We start from the raw sequence: 18,934 nt of genomic DNA on the forward strand, positions 1-18,934 counted from the left end.
ATACCAAGACATTGGCTATCAGATGTCAGCATCTGTCTACTCAAACCTTCCTAACGCTCTATAACGACCTGTTAGCCTTACCTGGGTTCAAAGGGCTTTGATATCCGCCTTCACAATGAAGTGAACTAAAGAAGTAAACACTCCACACTTCAAGTGGACTTCCAAGTCCAAGTATGGATTTTTGTGTGTGAGAGCTTCTGGAGCAGACTAGAAGTACAGTAGCTTTGTAGAGAGAGAGAGAGAGAGAGAGAGAGAGAGAGAGAGAGAGAGAGAGAGAGAGAGAGAGAGAGAGAGAGAGAGAGAGAGAGAGAGAGAGAGAGAGAGAGAGAGAGAGAGAGAGAGAGAGAGAGAGAGAGAGAGAGAGAGAGAGAGAGAGAGAGAGAGAGAGAGAGATAGAGAGACACCTCTCCCTGCTGGATCTTTATGGCGCTGAGGGAATTGCCATCGAGAGTAAAAGATGCAGAGATCTGTGGACTTCAGACACTGTAGGACTCAAGGCAGTGTCTGATTAATAGCAGGCAAAGGTGTCAGATAAGAGCTACATATTGTGATATTCTATAGTTACCATTTGATAAAGATAAACTAGTCTCTTGTAATCAACTTTCTTCTCTTATCTTGACTTCCTTGTCACTGCGATCCATAAAAAAATGGATGCTAATTACCCTGAACAAAAATATAAATATAAATGCAATACTTTTGTTCGGCAAAGAAGAATTGCTCACTAACACAGATTTAAACTTATTTTGTGATAACTTTTTTTGTTGAGAAATAGGCCTCTTGTGAACATGGGAAAAAAACGTTGAGCAAAAACAAAAGTCTTGCATTCATATTTTTGCTCAGTGTGGATATCTTCGGACGAGTGGAAGTAAGTAAACAGAAAAAAGTCATCATAATTTGCGGTTGAGATGTTTTCACAAAATGTTTACACGCCATTACTTTCCTAAACGCTACTAATCAGACATGTTTGTGCTTTTCCCTCTTGTGAGATATTTAGTACCCAATGAGCCAAACAAACCCCTGCAAGGTCACAGTGTTAATTCATGCATGGAGCCATTTAGGGGGGCTGAATCGCTAACAGTGCAGTAGACATTATACTGAAGCACGAACAATGTTTCATAAAATATGCATAAAACATTCCCACCCTTTTTTAGTATTCATCGCTGGGAGTCCAAGTAAAAAAAATAATGGCACGGTGTCATTTGTGTATTGTATTTTCTTTAGTACTTTACATATAACGGGAAAATACAAGGGGGGGAGGGAGGGGGGGGGGGGGGGTCGTTTTTCAAGAGAATACAGGAAAATCTTTTTTTAAACAGTGCTCTGTACAATAACATATTCTTGTGAGTGCGGGCGGCGGTTTGCTAGTTGGCATAGCCGACTGGGCTGCAGGGAGATTCAAGATGTTCAAATTACAGGTTGGAAGGAGACTTATAAGTTTCTAGCAGCAGCTTGAAGAAAAAATACAAAATATGAAGCAATACTGTATGTGCACCTTCACCAAAAGCATCTTTACAAAATAAACTATATCACATGTACAGAGGAAAAGGGGGCAAGTAGGATGTAAACATGTGTAAAATAAAGAATGAATTTGAGAGTTATCACGTAATGGGCAACGTTATTTAGATACGGTGTGAGTAAAGGAATAGGAAAAGTATATGAAAACAGTGTGTAAAGCTGCTATTAGATACTTAAAGGTGCTGTCAGCGACTCTGGAGAACGCTCGTTGTCAAAATCACTTTTTTGTCAAAATCAGTGAATATCTCCTCACGATCTGGGTGTTTGTGCTGAAAAAAAAATCCAGTGTTAAAAAGAAAAAAGTGATTTTGACAACAAACATTCTCCAGAATCGCTGACTCCACCTTTAATCTGTCACAGTAGTGTCACCAGATATGGGCTGACCACATCAAAACATCACTAAACAGCCAGGTTGCCAGGTATAGCAAAGAATCCAGTACATTCATCCTGAGAAACCATAATTTTAACAGTTATAAACGTCAAGCTTGTTTGCTGCATTTTCTGCAATTTCATGGCAAATGATGTTGATGCTGTTGTGGCTAAAGGTTACGGGCTTGGACTGTCCCAAAAAAGTACAGTACGTCTTGTCATTTTGTCTTGAGATGTTAACACAGACTCATAACAATACTAGAAGCAGGTCATTAATCATTTCAACCACATGGAACAAAGAGAGGGCATGCAGTAAAATGCCTTAAAAGTACCCAATCCAGGATTTCTGAAGGTATCAAATGTGGGTCTATGTACATGTACAATTTTGAAATTAATTGAATTGTTTACTTGATTGAAAATAATCTCATGGCAACGTTTAAGAAAAGCAAACAATTAAAGCCACAGTGGCCAGTATTTACAATTTTCGGATCCCATTTTAAGACTTGTGTTTCGCTTTTACAATATGGTCCGTCAATGAATAATGAATGATGTAATGGTTTGGCAATACTGTTTACTACAATAGTCATTCCAATAATGCTTTTTGAATTGAATTGGGAACTCAGGACACACACTATCAAATTAAATATATAAAATATGTCCAATATAAAGCGTTTTTTTTTTTTTTTTTTTTCTTATATAACAGTGCTGCCTCAATGAGAACAATTCTGGATTGGGTCTTTAATAGGGCTGAAAAACAGGTAGAATTGCAACAAAATATTGTATGTTTAGAGTGACAGTATTAAGTGACGACTACTCTATTGCTCGTTATCACCCCAGGGAGCAAGTTAACGTTAGTTTTGCTCTCAGTTAACATGAAAGACAGATCCAAGCCCTGGGATGCAGTTCAATATTAAAGGAAATTGACACATTTTTTTTTGATCTTATGGTCGCTTCATTAGCCTTGAAAGTAACTTGTTTCATGTGAGATCAGAGCGGGAATAACACCAACCTTCAAAAGTCATCTCCGCTAGTTCTGAGAAAGCAAACACAACGTTAAAACAGGGCAACTGGAATAAAAAAAAAAACACTATTAGCTTTTGCTGCCGGCACAATAATATTTTGAATTAAATCTCATCTGAGATATGTTATGCTCTTTCTAAATGTGCCAGATCTTTTTTTTTCCTGCTTTAGTGTAGAACAAGGCGAGACACTACAGGCAAAAAACATATACTTTAAACAAGTACTTTAAAAAAAAGTTTCCATATTATGGCTTCCTTTATACAAGTATAAAAGAAAGGTCCAAAATGCACATTTAGGTGTTTATTTCACTGCAGACGCAACCTTGTCTGTTTGCGTCTGCATATTGGTTCAAACATTTCTGAAAAAGTTGAGATACAGAAAATATTAGTTTTAATGGGAGTATAGTCAACTGGCAAAGTTTCATGATAATATACAGTATATGTTAAAATTGTTTCCGTATTCACCTGCAGTGTATCGCCTTAAACCCATGTCAGTGACCCTTTTTCAAATCTCAACACTTGCGATCAACACTTTGTCGCACAACAATACCTTCAAAATACATCTACTGTCTGTGCTGTTTTCAATCACATTGATTTGTCAATATAGCCAATCGACATTCTGAGATACTTATACATATTGTCACTAGCAAACCCGTTACCGTGGAATACACACAGCTCATATCGCCAATAGCAACACAACTGATTCTCTAGTCTCGGCCCTGTTCATTTAGTTGACACAAAGCAACATTTTTACCACCTCCAGTCAAGATTTGAGTTCACTGGAAAAAGATTATACAAAGAGGGACTACGAACATAGTGTGTTCTAACAAAACGGCATGGCAACATGGAATGGCTGTGAATTTAATGATGTAGCAAAACACATCTATAATTTATTCAGTAATCTCTCTCGATGTGGATGACATTTCCAGCAGAGTTTAGAGGATCTTGTATTTAGTGAGAACATTTTGAATGTTTTCCAACTAGTACGTTATAACTTTTTCATTTCCCCCAAAGGCATGGGGAGGGAGGGCCAGCCGAACTTGAGAGAGAGAAAGGGAAATAAATCAGCAAAAGATTAAGATCTGTTACAATTCTGATGCATAAGCAAAATCCCCCACATTTCAATAGTCAAATGTGATTACACCACTTTGTTAAAAAGCTCCACTTCTGTCAGGACATTACCGATGGGGGAACCTTCTTCTCGCCACAAGACTATAAACATTGTCATGACTACAACCGGCTTCTTGGAGTTAAAGGTGCTCCAAGGAACTTTTTGTTTGTGTTCATTCTTGCACCCCCTTTGGACAAAAGCGGTAGAGCAAAATGTAACTTGTTGGACGTCGGTGCGGGAGGCGACTCAGGGCTTGCTTGATACGGTTTCCTATACATATACTGGAGGGGGAATGTCTGCGTGTATGTATAGGCCTGAAATGGCATGCGTGAGATGCATGGTAAACATATTTTTTAGCTTGAGTAATGTGTTATGAATGGTTATATTATTACAATACAAACATTTACAAATTTGGAAAAAAGTTGCTGATTGTGCCTCGAAGATCCCCCTTCCCATGCAAAGACTTGTTTCTCACAATACATAAGCTCTTTTCTATATATTATACCTCATGCCCGAGTCAGTCGTAGCATTGTATACTTTTACTACAACGTCCCTAGCCGTGGTGAGAAAAAAAAACATGGTGTCTGTGTTGTGAAGTGAACTTAGTGACCATTTTTGTAAGGCATTATTAGATTTTGTTCGGGATCAGGAGGACTGGTACTAATAGTAGGGCACTGGCTTTTTTGAACTACCTATGAAATGTAGAAAAATGTATGAGGAATGAACAATGAAGTACAAAGCATGAGTGTGTGGCGGGCACCAAAAGGACAACAATGAAGAAAGTTTCCGCCGTTTGAAATAACAATTTCTTTCCTACTTTGGCAAAAAACAAAAAGAACTTTTTTTAAACATAGCTTTTCATAGAGAGTTCTTTGACAACGTTTTTTTTGAAGTTCATCAAAGGCCTCTTATAGTTTGGAGTATAGGTACACGTCCTGCAGAATCCCCCCACTGAAGACAGCAAAAAAAACACCAGCCGATACCGAAAACTCTTTTACATTCCCGTCCGTTATCAGGCGTTCTCTAGAATCCAAATCCTGAAAAAGACAGACAAAGCTTGAGCTGCTCTCACGTCCGGCAAATGGCTCATAGCTTTCCAGTGAAAACATAAAGTTCCTTATAATAAGCCAAGATTTACAGATTTTCTTTAGTGATTGAATTCATCTGGGTCAAGTCTTTGGCTTTTCCTCACCGTCCTATCGTCCTCTCTTCTGTGTGAGTGTGTGTTATGAGATCACAGCACTGTGCAAACTAAATGGAACACACCCCTAAAAAAAACAAAACAACAACAGTTGGCTTATTTCTTTCTTTCCAAGTCTGTCTGTGAAAAAAAATTATCTTTTTTTTTCACTTTCAGGTGAAAAAGAGAGAAAAATAGAAAGGAACATTTTCTTTTTAGAAAGCTGAGAGCAGCTGCGGCGCGCTCTTCACACACACAACTTCACACCACCTTTCTGTGACATCTCAGGCGATTTCTTTTATTCTGCGCATGTAATCGTGCAGTTCTTCCGGGTCTTGGAATCCCATATCCTGACACACCCACTGAATGTCCTCTTCGTCCGCTATGGGGATGGAGTTATAGGGCAGCTCCTCCGTGGGCAGGGTAGTAAAAGTAGTGAATTTCACCCTCTTGCGTTTGGATGTAGGCGAACTTCCCTCCTCTCCATTCTCCTTCGTTGACCCTCCGGAGCTTCCGTCGCCCCTCCCGTGCACCTGGCTTTGAACGCTGGTCTGGGAACTCCCGCTGCTGTGGTGGTCCCCGTGGCAACAAGTCTGTAAGCCTTCCAAAGGTATGATGGGGCTTTCTACCTGCTGCGGAGACACCATCTCGCATTGGGCCCTCAACGGCTCGCCATTACCCAAGAACACCCAGTGGTGAGAATGATCCATGTTGGCTTGGCCTTCCGGGGGGATCCTCTTGTGGCGATATTTAAGCACAAACACAATGCAGTTGATCAGAAAGACAAAAATGGCCAGACAGAAGACTCCCAGCAGAGCGTACATGCCGATCTCGAGGTCCGTCATGTTACGGGGCGAATGCATGAAATCTTCCTCTTCCTCTTCGTCGCTTTCCGTCGGTTGTTCCTCGTTGCTAACCGTCGGGAAGTTAGTGTAGTCGATAGGGACGCTGGCGGGCTGTTCGTTTGACGTATCGTAAATCCTTCCACCGATGTTCGGGTTAACGATGGGTCTCCTGGTAGCCGGCCTCAGTTCGATCTCTCCCTCCGTGGTAACCTCTTCCTCGGAGTCTTCCTCGGGGCCGAAGCGGACCTTGACGTAGACGGCGGCGGACGCGATGATGCTTTTTCGTTTGGTCTTCTGGCAGGCTTCACAGATGGTCATTTCAAAGCGAACCATCTCTCCAGAACCCTCCCCTTCAGCCACGACCACGGGCCAACGCTGCTGGGGTTCTTGGGACACAGAGACCACCTTGTCATCCAGCGAGGAGGCGTTGAGGTTGTAGTCTTTGGGGTCGAAGTAAGTTAATGTGGCGGCCGTGTTGTCGCTGAAGAGCATCCACACGGACAAGCTGGCCTCCTGTTAGAGAAACAGAGAGAGAGAGATACAGTTTAGTTTTTAACTAAACACTAACAACTAACAAATGAACCTGTTCAGATGATCCAAACACTAAACAATATTGTAATGGTGTATTTCTACAGCAAGTGCACTCATTTCCACCCATTGGAATGAATGAAGAAACTTAACACAAGATCAATTTACCTTTAGAGAGCTTCTTTTTTGTTATTTAAACCAAAACCATGAGTTTTTCAAGAACAGAATTTCAGATATCTGCCCTTAACTATGCAGCACAGGTCCACCCATAGACTTAAATAGCTTATAATAGTATCAAGCTTATCAAGATGAGGGATGAATAGAGTGAGGGAAAGGTAGGTAAGGCGATAACAATAAAATCCCTACCTCAAACATACGATATGAAAGCTTGATTCGTTTCTGCACATGCGGCTTTATTATCAAAGTGTAAAATGAATCAAAAAGCCCTGATTCTGGCTTTGTGTTTCTATCTCTCCATTGAAAGAATATTTCAATGGTTTCATATCCCATTCTTTCATGGCATTGCCTTTAAAATCTGTTCCCCGCCTGAGCCTTTGAAGGTCTGGTCCTGCTACAATCAGTAAATCTTCAGAGCTTTGGTGAACACATGGGCAGTGCCCTGTTGTCAGTGCAAGGCTTGACACACACGCACAGACACAGACACACAAACACACACACACACACACACACAAACGCAACTTTCCTCTTGATTTGCACACCAGAAAACCACTTTCAAGCAAGGGTGGCAGGAATGGCTGCGTTGTCCTAAACCTAAAGGCTACGACTAGACAGACGGATAAGCCACAGACAGTAGCAAACGTGTGCTTCGAATAATGCGCTTTAGTCTGTGCTCCTGTGTTTGTTGTGTGTCACATTCCCCTGTATATGTTAAACTGTATTTGTATTGTATCAATCTTCACTGTCCATTCTATTTTCTATCTTTTTCAAAATTAACTTCAACCCCTGTGTCCTTTGTGTTAACTCGATTGGCGATGGCTTGAATGTAAGCAACATTTGTTTGAAAAAGTTACACACTATTGCTTTAAAACATCAGTAGCCACCGACTCTTTTTTCGTTTCTTAAAGGACATCAATTCCTTTGGTCCAGTTAGATAGCAAGAGTGCCATGTTGTGATGATGTTTCACTGCAGGGCCACATCTCTATCATCTCAGCGTGACAGAATGAAGGGGGCCTTTGATATATGGATGATTTAAATAATACATTAAAAATGCCATATCTGTTTTTATGAGGCCGACTCTCTGCTACACGAAAAGGGCTCAAACAGGGATAAAATAAAAAGGCAACGAGTGGGTGTGTTTTCGACATTGACAAAAACATTTGGCGCCTGGATTTAGTTTAGTACTGGACACACACACGAACGCATTCATGCACACACACACACACACACACACACACACACACACACACACACACACACACACACACACACACACACACACACACACACACACACACACACACACACACACAACACACACACACACACACACACACACACACACACACACACTTTTTCATCGAATAATAAGGCGACTCGGGCATGAATGTACTGAGACCTAGAGGGAATTTGAGCCAGTAATATTTCATGCACTAGCTCACCAGACCACAGGCATTCCATTTCCACAATGACTTTAATTTGTGCATTTCCATAAAGCAATGTGTATTAAGATGACGTTTTCCAATCTTTGATTTCCCACTTTCTCTGATTTATGGCATCAGCTACTATATGTGGATGTCAATTCAATATAAAACAGCTTGAATTATAATTTATGCATATCAATAAAAAAAAACACCCCTCGACTTATTAGAGACATTTGCGTCAACTTGAGATATAATATCGCTCTATGCAGATTCATAAATATCTTATTAAATTGCCTATTTCATAACAGTGAATGCGAAAAAAAAAGGTTTATGACGAACCTTCAAGCTTCAAACCTTTGTCAAGCGGGAGAAAAAAATGAACGACGCAAAGAGACCTCGATTGTCGGAAACACTGTCCCCTGTTTTATAGTTTATGTGTTTCATTCATTCCAGAGTAATAGAGGACATTTGGAAAAGTTTTGCTGTGAAACAGAATCAAATGGCTTGAAATAGCACCATGCTCCTGGTGAGAGCTTTCGCCCGGCGGAGGAATTAGGCTGCCTCTTTATGGCCCGGGCCTTGGAGAGCACTTAGGACAATACATTACAATAATTAAATTTCAAGGTGGCCAAGAAGCGGAAAGCAAGAAAAATTGGAATTTAATGCTCGCCTTGGCCTCTCTCTCTCTCTCTCTCTCTCTCTCTCTCTCCTCTCTCTCTCTCTCTCTCATCTCTCTCTCTCTCTCTCTCTCTCTCTTCTCTCTCTCTCTCTCTCTCTCTCTCCTCTCTCTCTCTCTCTCTCTCTCTCTCTCTTCTCTCTCTCTCTCTCTCTCTCTCTCTCTCTCTCTCTCTCTCTCTCTCTCTCTCTCTCTCTCTCTCTCTCTCTCTCTCTCTCTGATGCAGAATGGGGTTTGCCGTTGCATTTTTAAGCAACTAAACCAAAGGGCGAGGCTAGGGGAAAGAACTCACACACACAAATGTACACACACGCTCTCTTCTGGTCCCTAAGGTGAACCATGGGGCTGCCAATTAATTCCTCGTGGAGAACTTGCAGCTATTCTTACTACTGTGTGGAAAAGACAGTGCCAGAGAAAAAGCTACACTTTTATTCATGTCTTCTCTCTTCTCACTTGAGCATTAAAATACATGTTGGGGAAATGTATTTAAAAGTATCAGAAGTGTTTTGGCACACTTGCCTTAAAAGGGAAGGGTTGTGATATGAAAAAAAGCACCAAGGATTGCTGCTTTTATCTGGTGTCTTTGCTTCACAAATCTGGCTGCAGCTTAAAAGATTTAGCTGGCAAATTATTTTATTGCTCATGAGTGAAACTAGCGCCTGCTTGTTGATACAGAAAAGACAGCTGAAGGGATTTGTAAATAAACTGCTTTTTAACATTTGGAGACATACATGAAGTGTGGATGTTAGCCACACACAACTACATGTACACACTATTGATTGCTTCATTAGCATATTTAAATGTGTATAGGTCAATGGCATTACATTAAGAAGACAGTGATCCAACACCGATATGATATTGATCCAGCAGTGTTTTCAAATGATTTGATATGTTACCATGCATACATTTTTGTTGGCTTGGAACCTTTTGAGATTTTGTGTCTCAGATTTCAGTCCAGAAAACATTGCATCAATATTAAAAGCATGGGCAGTGAGTGACAAACTAGGACACTATGTAGCAAGCCCCAAATTAGGATGAATTTCTCAGGGAAATGTGGCAGACTAAGTTAGTGTCGTCCATCTATATTTGTTCTTATGAAAGTATCACTAATGCTGAATATTTACCTGAGGTAGGTTTGATGGCAAATTTACTACAAGCGCACGCATAGCCTTCATAAATATGTAGAAAGGGTTGTGGTGACAACTGCAATTTTTATTTATGAAGCTGTTGTGTGGTCTAAAGAGTAAATTGCACTATAAATATTTCAGGCAGCTTGATACATGGCAGCGTTTGACATTTATTTTTAGTGAAGAAAATGGCACAAAGTCAGTATGTGATTGGGGAACGTATGTGAGGTAGCCACTGTGCACACACGCAATACTCAGAAGGCTGTTGCATTGACTTTTGTTAAGTCCCTGGAATCTTAAAGGGACAGTGTGTAATGTAGGAGTATTTTGGCGTCATCTAGTTTCATAGATTGCAGAATTTACAGAGGCTACGGTGGCCTATTAGGACAAGAAGCTACAGTAGTTACTAAAGATGACATCATCCACCACTGCCTCAAGTCCTACCACAATATCAAGTGATGACGTGAAGATGCATTTAGTTATTTATTCTATATTACTTCTTCTTGGTCTTCCAACAGGTGCATTTCCCCAGGACACCCACTCTATATAAAACACGTTAGGCTGTTAAGTTTGTCAGCTCTGTGCCACTGTAGACTTGGACTAACTTTTGTTTCCCCAAATTTTAGAAAGGCCCCCATTATGTGGCTGTTAGATATGTGTCCCCACAACATGAACAATATAAGTACACACACACACACACACACACACACACACACACACACACACACACACACACACACACACACACACACACACACACACACACACACACACACACACACACACACACACACACACACACACACACACACACACACACACACACACACACACAAAGCGTTTTTTTTTGACAGTACATTTTGTGAAGTAATGAAGTGATGACTGACACTGAATCATATTTCATTTCTCTCCCATGCATTGTGTTATATGTTCATTTCTTTACCTGCTTGGGCACAGTGAGTGTCTGTACTCCCGTAGCCTTGGCGACCATGGTGTGGCTGTTGCCGGGGCTGGGCTGTAGCGACAGGGTCAGACCAGACACAGCGTGGACCTTCATCTCCGTGATGGAAACCTTGTCGTCTGTGACGGAGAACGCAGACTCTCCCAACACCGCATCCACTGCCAGAGGGGACTCCACCTGGGAGGACAGAGAGAGAAATAGGCTTGTTCAATAGGGGTGCTGATTCATGTCAAAATTCCTATCTTCTGAGATTTGGAATCGATTCATAATTTGCAAAAATAATATTTATATTTTTTTATTACTATTATTTTTTAAATATAATTCACAAGACACACATAACATAACACACACACAAATACAAACACATGAATACATGAAAGTGCATCATCTTTACAATTCTAATCGTATTTGCCCACATTCATATTAAAATGTATGTTATGGTAATGCTGATTTGCCTTAACCCATTGATGACTATGGCAATCTAGGATGCATGTCCTTAATGCCTGAGGGTTTTCTGAAAAAATAGTACGAATTGTCAAGTCTACCAAAACCTTAATATCTAAGCCTGTGTAGCACATAGAAACATGAAATAAAATACATTTAAAAGTTAAGGTTCACATGTTTTATTTAAACATGCTCCCTTAGTGCTTACAAACCAACAAATATTTCTAAAAATCGTCAAAATTAGATGAATTAAAAAAATATTAAATATTGTTAATAAATAGATGCAATGTGTTGTGTGATTTTCGTCAGTAGTCTATAGTAGACCTTGATTCTGCGCACCAAACGCCACTAACTGTTCTGTCGCCGACATAGCTGGCGTATTTTTTTAATTATTTTTTTTATTTTTTATTTTTTTGATTGACATGATTTTCGGCAAACCACACAACTTTTGGGTGGTCACGTGGTCTTAAAAAAATCAACAAAACCCACCTCATGTGTATTTGAACCAATGACAGTGCATTCAATGCTGGGAATGCCATGAAAATTAGATAAAGTAATAATGCTGCACGATGCAGCATCAGGCAGGAGAGCCAATGTGGCATCGCGCAGCAGCCGTCATCAATGGGTTAAAATCACTGGCATATTAAGATTCACATTCAAGTAGAGTAGATCCTGAAATCAATCTCTGAACTGAATCCAGAAATCTATTTTGAATCTGGAATCGCTTTGATTTGGAATGGAATGGAAAGGATTCAAAGCCCTGAGTCTTCTTATCGTTTCCCCACATGACATGAGGGGACATTGTGGTGTAAGTCCACACTAGACAACAACAGCTTTATTGTCTTTCTGAAGCTCATAAAGGCCCATGACAAGCCAATTCTGGACTAAAGTGCTTTTGTGCTGGTGTGTGTGTTCCAGTGCTACTTGAATCCATGTGTCAATGCCTCGCTGTCTATCATCGTGAAAAAATACAAACAGAAAAACGCCACTTGAGACCAAATCCATCAAAAGACAAGGAGGTACAGTCCCTGAGAAGCTACACACACACACACACACACACACACACACACACACACACACACACACACACACACACACACACACACACACACACACACACACACACACACACACACACACACACACACACACACACACACACACACACACACACGATCAAAGTAAAGTGACGGTTTACAGCAAAACACTTGTGCCCATCTAAGTGTCAACATATGAAACCCCCTTACAAACAGCATTTGAAAGCAGCACAGGCCCTTGTAGCTTGTTGGGCTAAACCATGGGCTTTTTGACATCACTTACAGTTTCATCATTTCACTTTGCAATCGCAACCAGCGGTCACAAGGGGCTGGAACAAAGTAAAGAGCCGTCGAGTGGAGCAGCAGCCTTGTCTTTTAGAGTCAGACTAGGGAAATACACTATGCAACAGCAGTTAAGGGTTTCGTGCCCTGGGAAAAAAGCATCACCCAATCAACATCAACTGAAAGCATGTAACAGCAAGCCAATAACATTGCTCCTTCTGACGTTTAGCTTTCCAAACAATACTATTCAGAAGTCCTTTATTTGTAATTTGATGTGAAGTGATGCTTGCATTTCTAGAATTTGGATTAAAACAAGCAATAGTGGAATAAAGAAAATTGCAAAAAATGTATTACTAAAATAAAAGGGTTCTTTATGTGAAGCCTTTATTATCTTTCATATCGAATCATAATAAAACACACATTTAGCTTCAAAACAGTCATAGTTAGATTTAAAGTGTTGCTCGCATTCGGAGTATTTTGATCAAAACAAACGAGAATGGTAAAAATAACATTATAAAAAAATATGTTAAGAAAATGAAAAGTTTATTTTGTATCTGAGGCTTTTAATATGTCACTAACTTCTACAAAGAGCTTTTGTTTGACAGAGATGCCCTTACACGATTTTTACATCATTTGTCCTTGCAATGTTTTTGTGTGTGCCCTTGGCTGCGATCTAAGTGACACCTAATTTGGTGCGATAATTTGTCATGTAATTTGGTGCAATGTGAACCTGTCATGTTTAGTCTTGAGCCCAATCAGATATAGGGAAACAAATGCATCTGAGGACGTCTGGTTTTATTAGTTTGGTCTTGATGCAGTATGATTTCTATTGTGCTGAAAATCCTAATCATGAACCAGTTTATAAAAAAAACACACACACACATACATGCACACACACACACACACACGCGCACACACACACACACACACACACGCGCACACACACACACACACACAGTGCAGCGGCATGCCAGTCTCTTTTTATTACAACCACTACAGCTTGTACTCTTGCTCTGTGCTCTTAAGTCAGATGGCTCTGAATGCTAGAGATATGACTACTGATATACATCTTGGAGGATTTGGGATTTACATAACATATCAGATCAGATATATGGCTACATTTATTTAGTACCTATATCCAAAGCGCTTCAAAAGGTCTATTTCTGCTCCTTCACATTGAATCTGTCACACACACACACACACTCCAATGGGGAGCTACCATGAAGGATGCTAGCCAATCGTGAATACTTTGACATGCTGACAGTAGGGATTGAACCGCCAATGACAACCCGCTTTATATCCTGAAATCAGAGATGGCAAAGCTATTGTCACAGAATAAATGAAATACAACTGACTTATGCGCCTCTGTGGAGAACACAACTTGATTATTTTGTCATGAAAACTTGCTCAGACTGGGATATTATGTTGGCCTCTTCAGCACACACATCTACTGCATATCTAGCCATCCTGTCCTGTGACTCTTCTAGAAATTTTCTTCCACTTTTTCCTCGTTATAGATTTTTCCTGGGGAGTTTTTCCTCATTCGATTTGAGGCTTTGAGGACAAGAAGGTGTCGTATGCTGTACAGGTTGTTAAAAACGCTGGAGGGCAAATTGTTAAAGTGAGCCGCTCCTCCAAAGGATATGCCTGCAATTCATGACATTTTGTACCTGTAATAAAATATTCTAAAAAAAAATCAAGGCTCACTCACATAGCTTTATATCCGGAGCTCTTGGCTATATCCTGTCCAGAGCACTCATGTGATCCTCACCTTCAATGACACGATGCCTTTTTATTTTCAGTGCTGTGGCATCTGTTGCAACACCATAGCTCACTTTAATTAGTTGCCATGACAAATTGTTGTCAAACTTTGTGTTGCAAACGGCTACAATAATGGCACAAAGATCCTTCTTCTCAATGTCCTCTTAGCCCACAGAGGTTAATTGTTGGGAATTATTAAGCATTTCTGTTGGCTGAGTGAATGCCTGTCTGTAGCAGTATGTGAATGTGTCTCTCCTACATTAACTGCCATTCATATTTTTGATTTAGATATCTTGGTACTGTGTGTAATGCATTGATGTTTATATGCTGCATTAAAGGTCACACATTATGCTCATTTTCAGGTTCAAAATTGTAACTTTGATTTCTACGAGAAACTGTTTTCATGGTGTAGTGTCCAAAAGAAAAAATTATATTTCATGGCCTCTCCCTTTATGACATCATAAGATCGTCTGAGATCTATCTGACTGGGGTTTTTGAACAAAGGTTTTCAGAATAGTAAAAGTATTGTAAAGTAAGAGAAGTATTGTTGGATTTCTTTGTATGTACATGAATGGAACTCCTCCATACTGGTACATTGCTTAAGGGCAAAAAATTCTGTAGCAGAAAATAAACATTTCATGCAGTGACAGAACTCTGCAGTGAGGTTCCACTTCCATATGCATATCGCTCTGGTGTGTGATGGATTAATGTGCCAGAAAGGAGAGTTATGGTCCACTGGGCACCACAAAAACACATGTCCATGGCAACCCCACACACACACACACAACACACACACACACAACACACACACACACACACAACACACACACACACACACACACATAACACACACACACACACACACACACACACACACACACACACACACACACACACACACACACACACACACACACACACACACACACACACACACACACACACACACACACACACACACACACACACACACACACACACACACACACACACACACACACACACACACACACACACACACACACACACACACACACACACGGCATGACAGTAAATGGATGCATAAATAAACTTTTAAAGTTTTCATGAGAACAACTCAGATGCATGATGGATCACTCTCACAGCGGGGGGGCATTTTTTCTACTCCAACAAAAAAATCCTTAGCTTGATTGCAAGATCTGTATTTATTTATTTATAGGGATAGATTCAGTTTTTGAGTGGTGTGTGTAGAGGTAAAAACCATAGGTTGCTTTGTGACTAGCAACATAGAGGTGAAAGACATGTCCTTAGTTAAAAGTAAGTCAATTTGTTTTACTTCCTCCTACCCCCTTTCCTTTTTATTTGATTGCTTTTTGTTTTTTATTTACTCATCTATTACTAATTAAACTTGTTTTTTCTGTTGCTTGCATGTTCGAAATAAAGACAATCAATCAATCAATCAATCAATCAATCAATCAATCAATCAATCAATCAATCAATCAGTAACTGTGTAAAAACACACCTAAACATAAATCCTACTGAGGTCATCCCCGGTACGTTTCCGCCACTGAAAGCTGTTTTGCTCACAATTGATTTTCTGCTATTTCACGTTCCATTATTACACTGTGCCTGATATTTTCACAGAGCCAATTTGAGCGACTAAAAAAGAATATCTAATACTATTTAAATCAATATTGGCGACTATGTACAAATGCCAAAACACAATTCAAAAAGATACACCCCATTGTACATTGATTCGCTAAAACAAAAAGATTGAATCACAGAAACTAATCTTTTTCAGGGTTATGATCCATGCTGGAAATGCAGTGTGTTGTGTAAGCACCTATTCCTGGGCTGTCTAGTTTCCAATTCCAGGGATATTTAAAGAAAAATCACTTTGTCACTACAGTATACAGATCGGGCGCTACAGTGCAAAGCTTGGTATTAAAAGCTCCCCCAGTCTCTGCTAAGTGTGTTGCTGGAGTTGGCACACACAGGCTCTCACTAACCACCTGTTTCATGCTCGTTATAGTTACCTCGTTACCTGACTATAAACTTAAAAAGGCAAAATTATATTAACAGAAATACTAAAAAAAACATATTTTATACTATGTCAGCCAGGTACACATTTTAGGACCTTTGAGAGTGGTGAAAAGTTCAATGTATATTTATAGATACATTGGCTCATCTGAGTTTCTCAGGAACAGTTGACAAAATCTAAAAAGAGGCTTGAATGTGAAGAAAAAACTATGTTGAGATCAAATATTAGAAATGCACAGAAAGATTCATGATATACCCCAGACCCCTTAATTATAGAGGGGGCCAGCAGATTTTTTTCTTCTTCTGCCACACATATAAATGCTTACCTTATAAAATAAATATCTGTTTGTAAGCTAAATGTAAGATTTTTTCCCTGCTTTAGTTTGCTCCCAGACAGCTGTTTATTTTTACACTTTTGTTCAAGTGTAGTTGGGCCATGTATTACTACACCAACTCACGCCGGTGCAGAGCAGCGTATATCGTTCCACAAATCAGCTGCTTGACTTTGCCGCTTATTCAAGTACCTCATAAAACCCCACTCCAAAAAAAAGTGAACTACCCCTTTAACCACAAATGAACATCTTGATTTTTGCAGAGCCTTCAATGGTTGAAGTTCCCACCTTGCTACACAACATAGAAGTGAATAACAAGTCTTGACCTTGGTGTCTTTACTCTTAAACTTTTAGACTCTCCGGTTGGGCGGCACTTTTAAAAAAGGGAAATAAGATGATCTGGGGATGATTGATGTCAGTCAGTCCTTCCCCGCTCATAACGTCCTGCTCGTTTAAGCAATTCTACAATGTCACCTCTGGTCAAATAATTGTCACCAACCCATGAGTTACGCCCAGGCTTTGTAGCACCAATTATTCATTTATTCACCGAAAAGGGTGAATGTCTTTAGGGAATTTGACTTGTATTTAAGAGGTAAGTTATCTGTCATCGTCTACAGAGGATCAATTCTGTGAAAATGAAAAACACTTAAAATTTGTGTTGAGGCACCTTATAAACGTTCTGGGACGTGTTATTCTCAGTATGTTTGGTGATAGGAGTGTTACTGCATAAGTAGAAATGGACAATCTCAATAAATTGAAATTGAAATCATGGAACACAGTTTATTTTAAATCCTAATAGGTCGGGGACAAAGTTAGTAAAAAGAAAAAAAAGAGTCCCCTATCCCTCCAAAATACACCCTCTACTTCAGATGGTGGGAGATCATTCAATTATCATATAAAAAGCCAGCCACTCCTGCCTGAATGTAAGGCAGCATTTAGTTGAGCTTTTTTTACTAAAATATAACAATGCGGCCTGAATATAGATTCATAAGCTGAGTAATGAATGATGAATGTGTTCCATGTCTGTGTCAGGTCCAGGTCAGCTGTGGTTGTGTAGCTTCTTCAAGCCTGGGAGAGAGTAGAATTTGTCATCAGTGCTGCAGGCAAGGGTGTGTGTGTGTGTGTGTATGTGTGTGTGTGTATGTGTGTGTGGGGGGGGGGGGGGGGGTGCGGGGAGGTGAAGTGAAGTGAAGCACGTAAGTAGTAACACGTTACATGTTCCTCAACCAGGAGCTTCTTCATCCGTCACTGTTGTTGAGCATTCGGTGTGTGTGTGCGTGTGTGTATGTGTTTGTGTACTATTTCACTGCTCTTTAAAGATACAGTCAGCAATCCTGGAGAATGCTTGTTGTCAAAATCACTTTTTGGCAAAATCAGTGAATCTCTCTGGTGTTAATACACAGTCTAGGCTCTGTAAACTTTTATGTTAACGAAGGATATGTTAACAAAGGGAACTCGACGTAGCTAGCAACATGCCCATTTACAGAGCCTAGGCTGTGAATTAACACCGGATTTTTTTTCAGCGTGCACACAGTACAGACAGGTAGTGAGTGGATGGTGAGAAGATTTTCACAGATTTTGACAAAAAGCGTTCTCTAGAATGACTGACACCACCTTTAAAGATCAACTATGAGTTCTAGCAGCATTTGTTTACTAGTTCATATTTCTTGCTTCACACATTATCTTCAGCCTACTACATACTTCTCTTCCTGCACTCAACAATTCCTACGTTTGGGGTTTGGTGGGACGGAATATTAGTAGATGATTTATTCATGCAAACTGTCGATTTCATGGGTGTTTTATTTCTCTTATGTCTCTTGGTGCAGAAACACACCTGGGGAAAACAGGTCACCTTTAAGGCAACAGAGCTCCATCACATAACAACAGGAACTGACACGTATACAGTTGAAGTGAAAACCACCCGAACAATAATATAAAAGACTGAGGGCATTTTCACACCTAACAATCCAATCCAAGGTTCAAGTTGTTGTTCCGTTGTATAGATCAGATCCGTTTGGCTTTCGAATTGCAATTATTTGAGCACACATAATTACTTTTTAGCACATACCCAGTACCTACATCCTGTCGTCATGAATAAATTAAAATAAATGAATGAACAGATTCAT

General features: G+C 40.0%; 1 protein-coding gene across 2 annotated transcripts in view; it reads right to left on the bottom strand.

The window, feature by feature from the left end:
* Positions 1-1,324: 1,324 nt before the first annotated feature.
* Positions 1,325-18,934, bottom strand: part of tmem132e (transmembrane protein 132E) — a 355,300-nt gene continuing 337,690 nt past the window's right edge. For both annotated transcript variants that reach the window (XM_080041130.1, XM_080041129.1), the window contains exons 8-9: positions 10,916-11,110; positions 1,325-6,552 (exon numbers count right to left, since the gene is read on the bottom strand). In XM_080041130.1, coding sequence (XP_079897256.1) covers positions 5,479-6,552; positions 10,916-11,110 — 1,269 coding nt within the window. In that variant the 3' untranslated portion in view covers positions 1,325-5,478. The remainder of the gene's footprint in view (positions 6,553-10,915; positions 11,111-18,934) is intronic.

The sequence above is a fragment of the Ammodytes marinus genome (assembly GCF_949987685.1).
Source record: "Ammodytes marinus genome assembly, chromosome: 14".
NCBI classification, from domain to species: domain Eukaryota; kingdom Metazoa; phylum Chordata; class Actinopteri; order Uranoscopiformes; family Ammodytidae; genus Ammodytes; species Ammodytes marinus.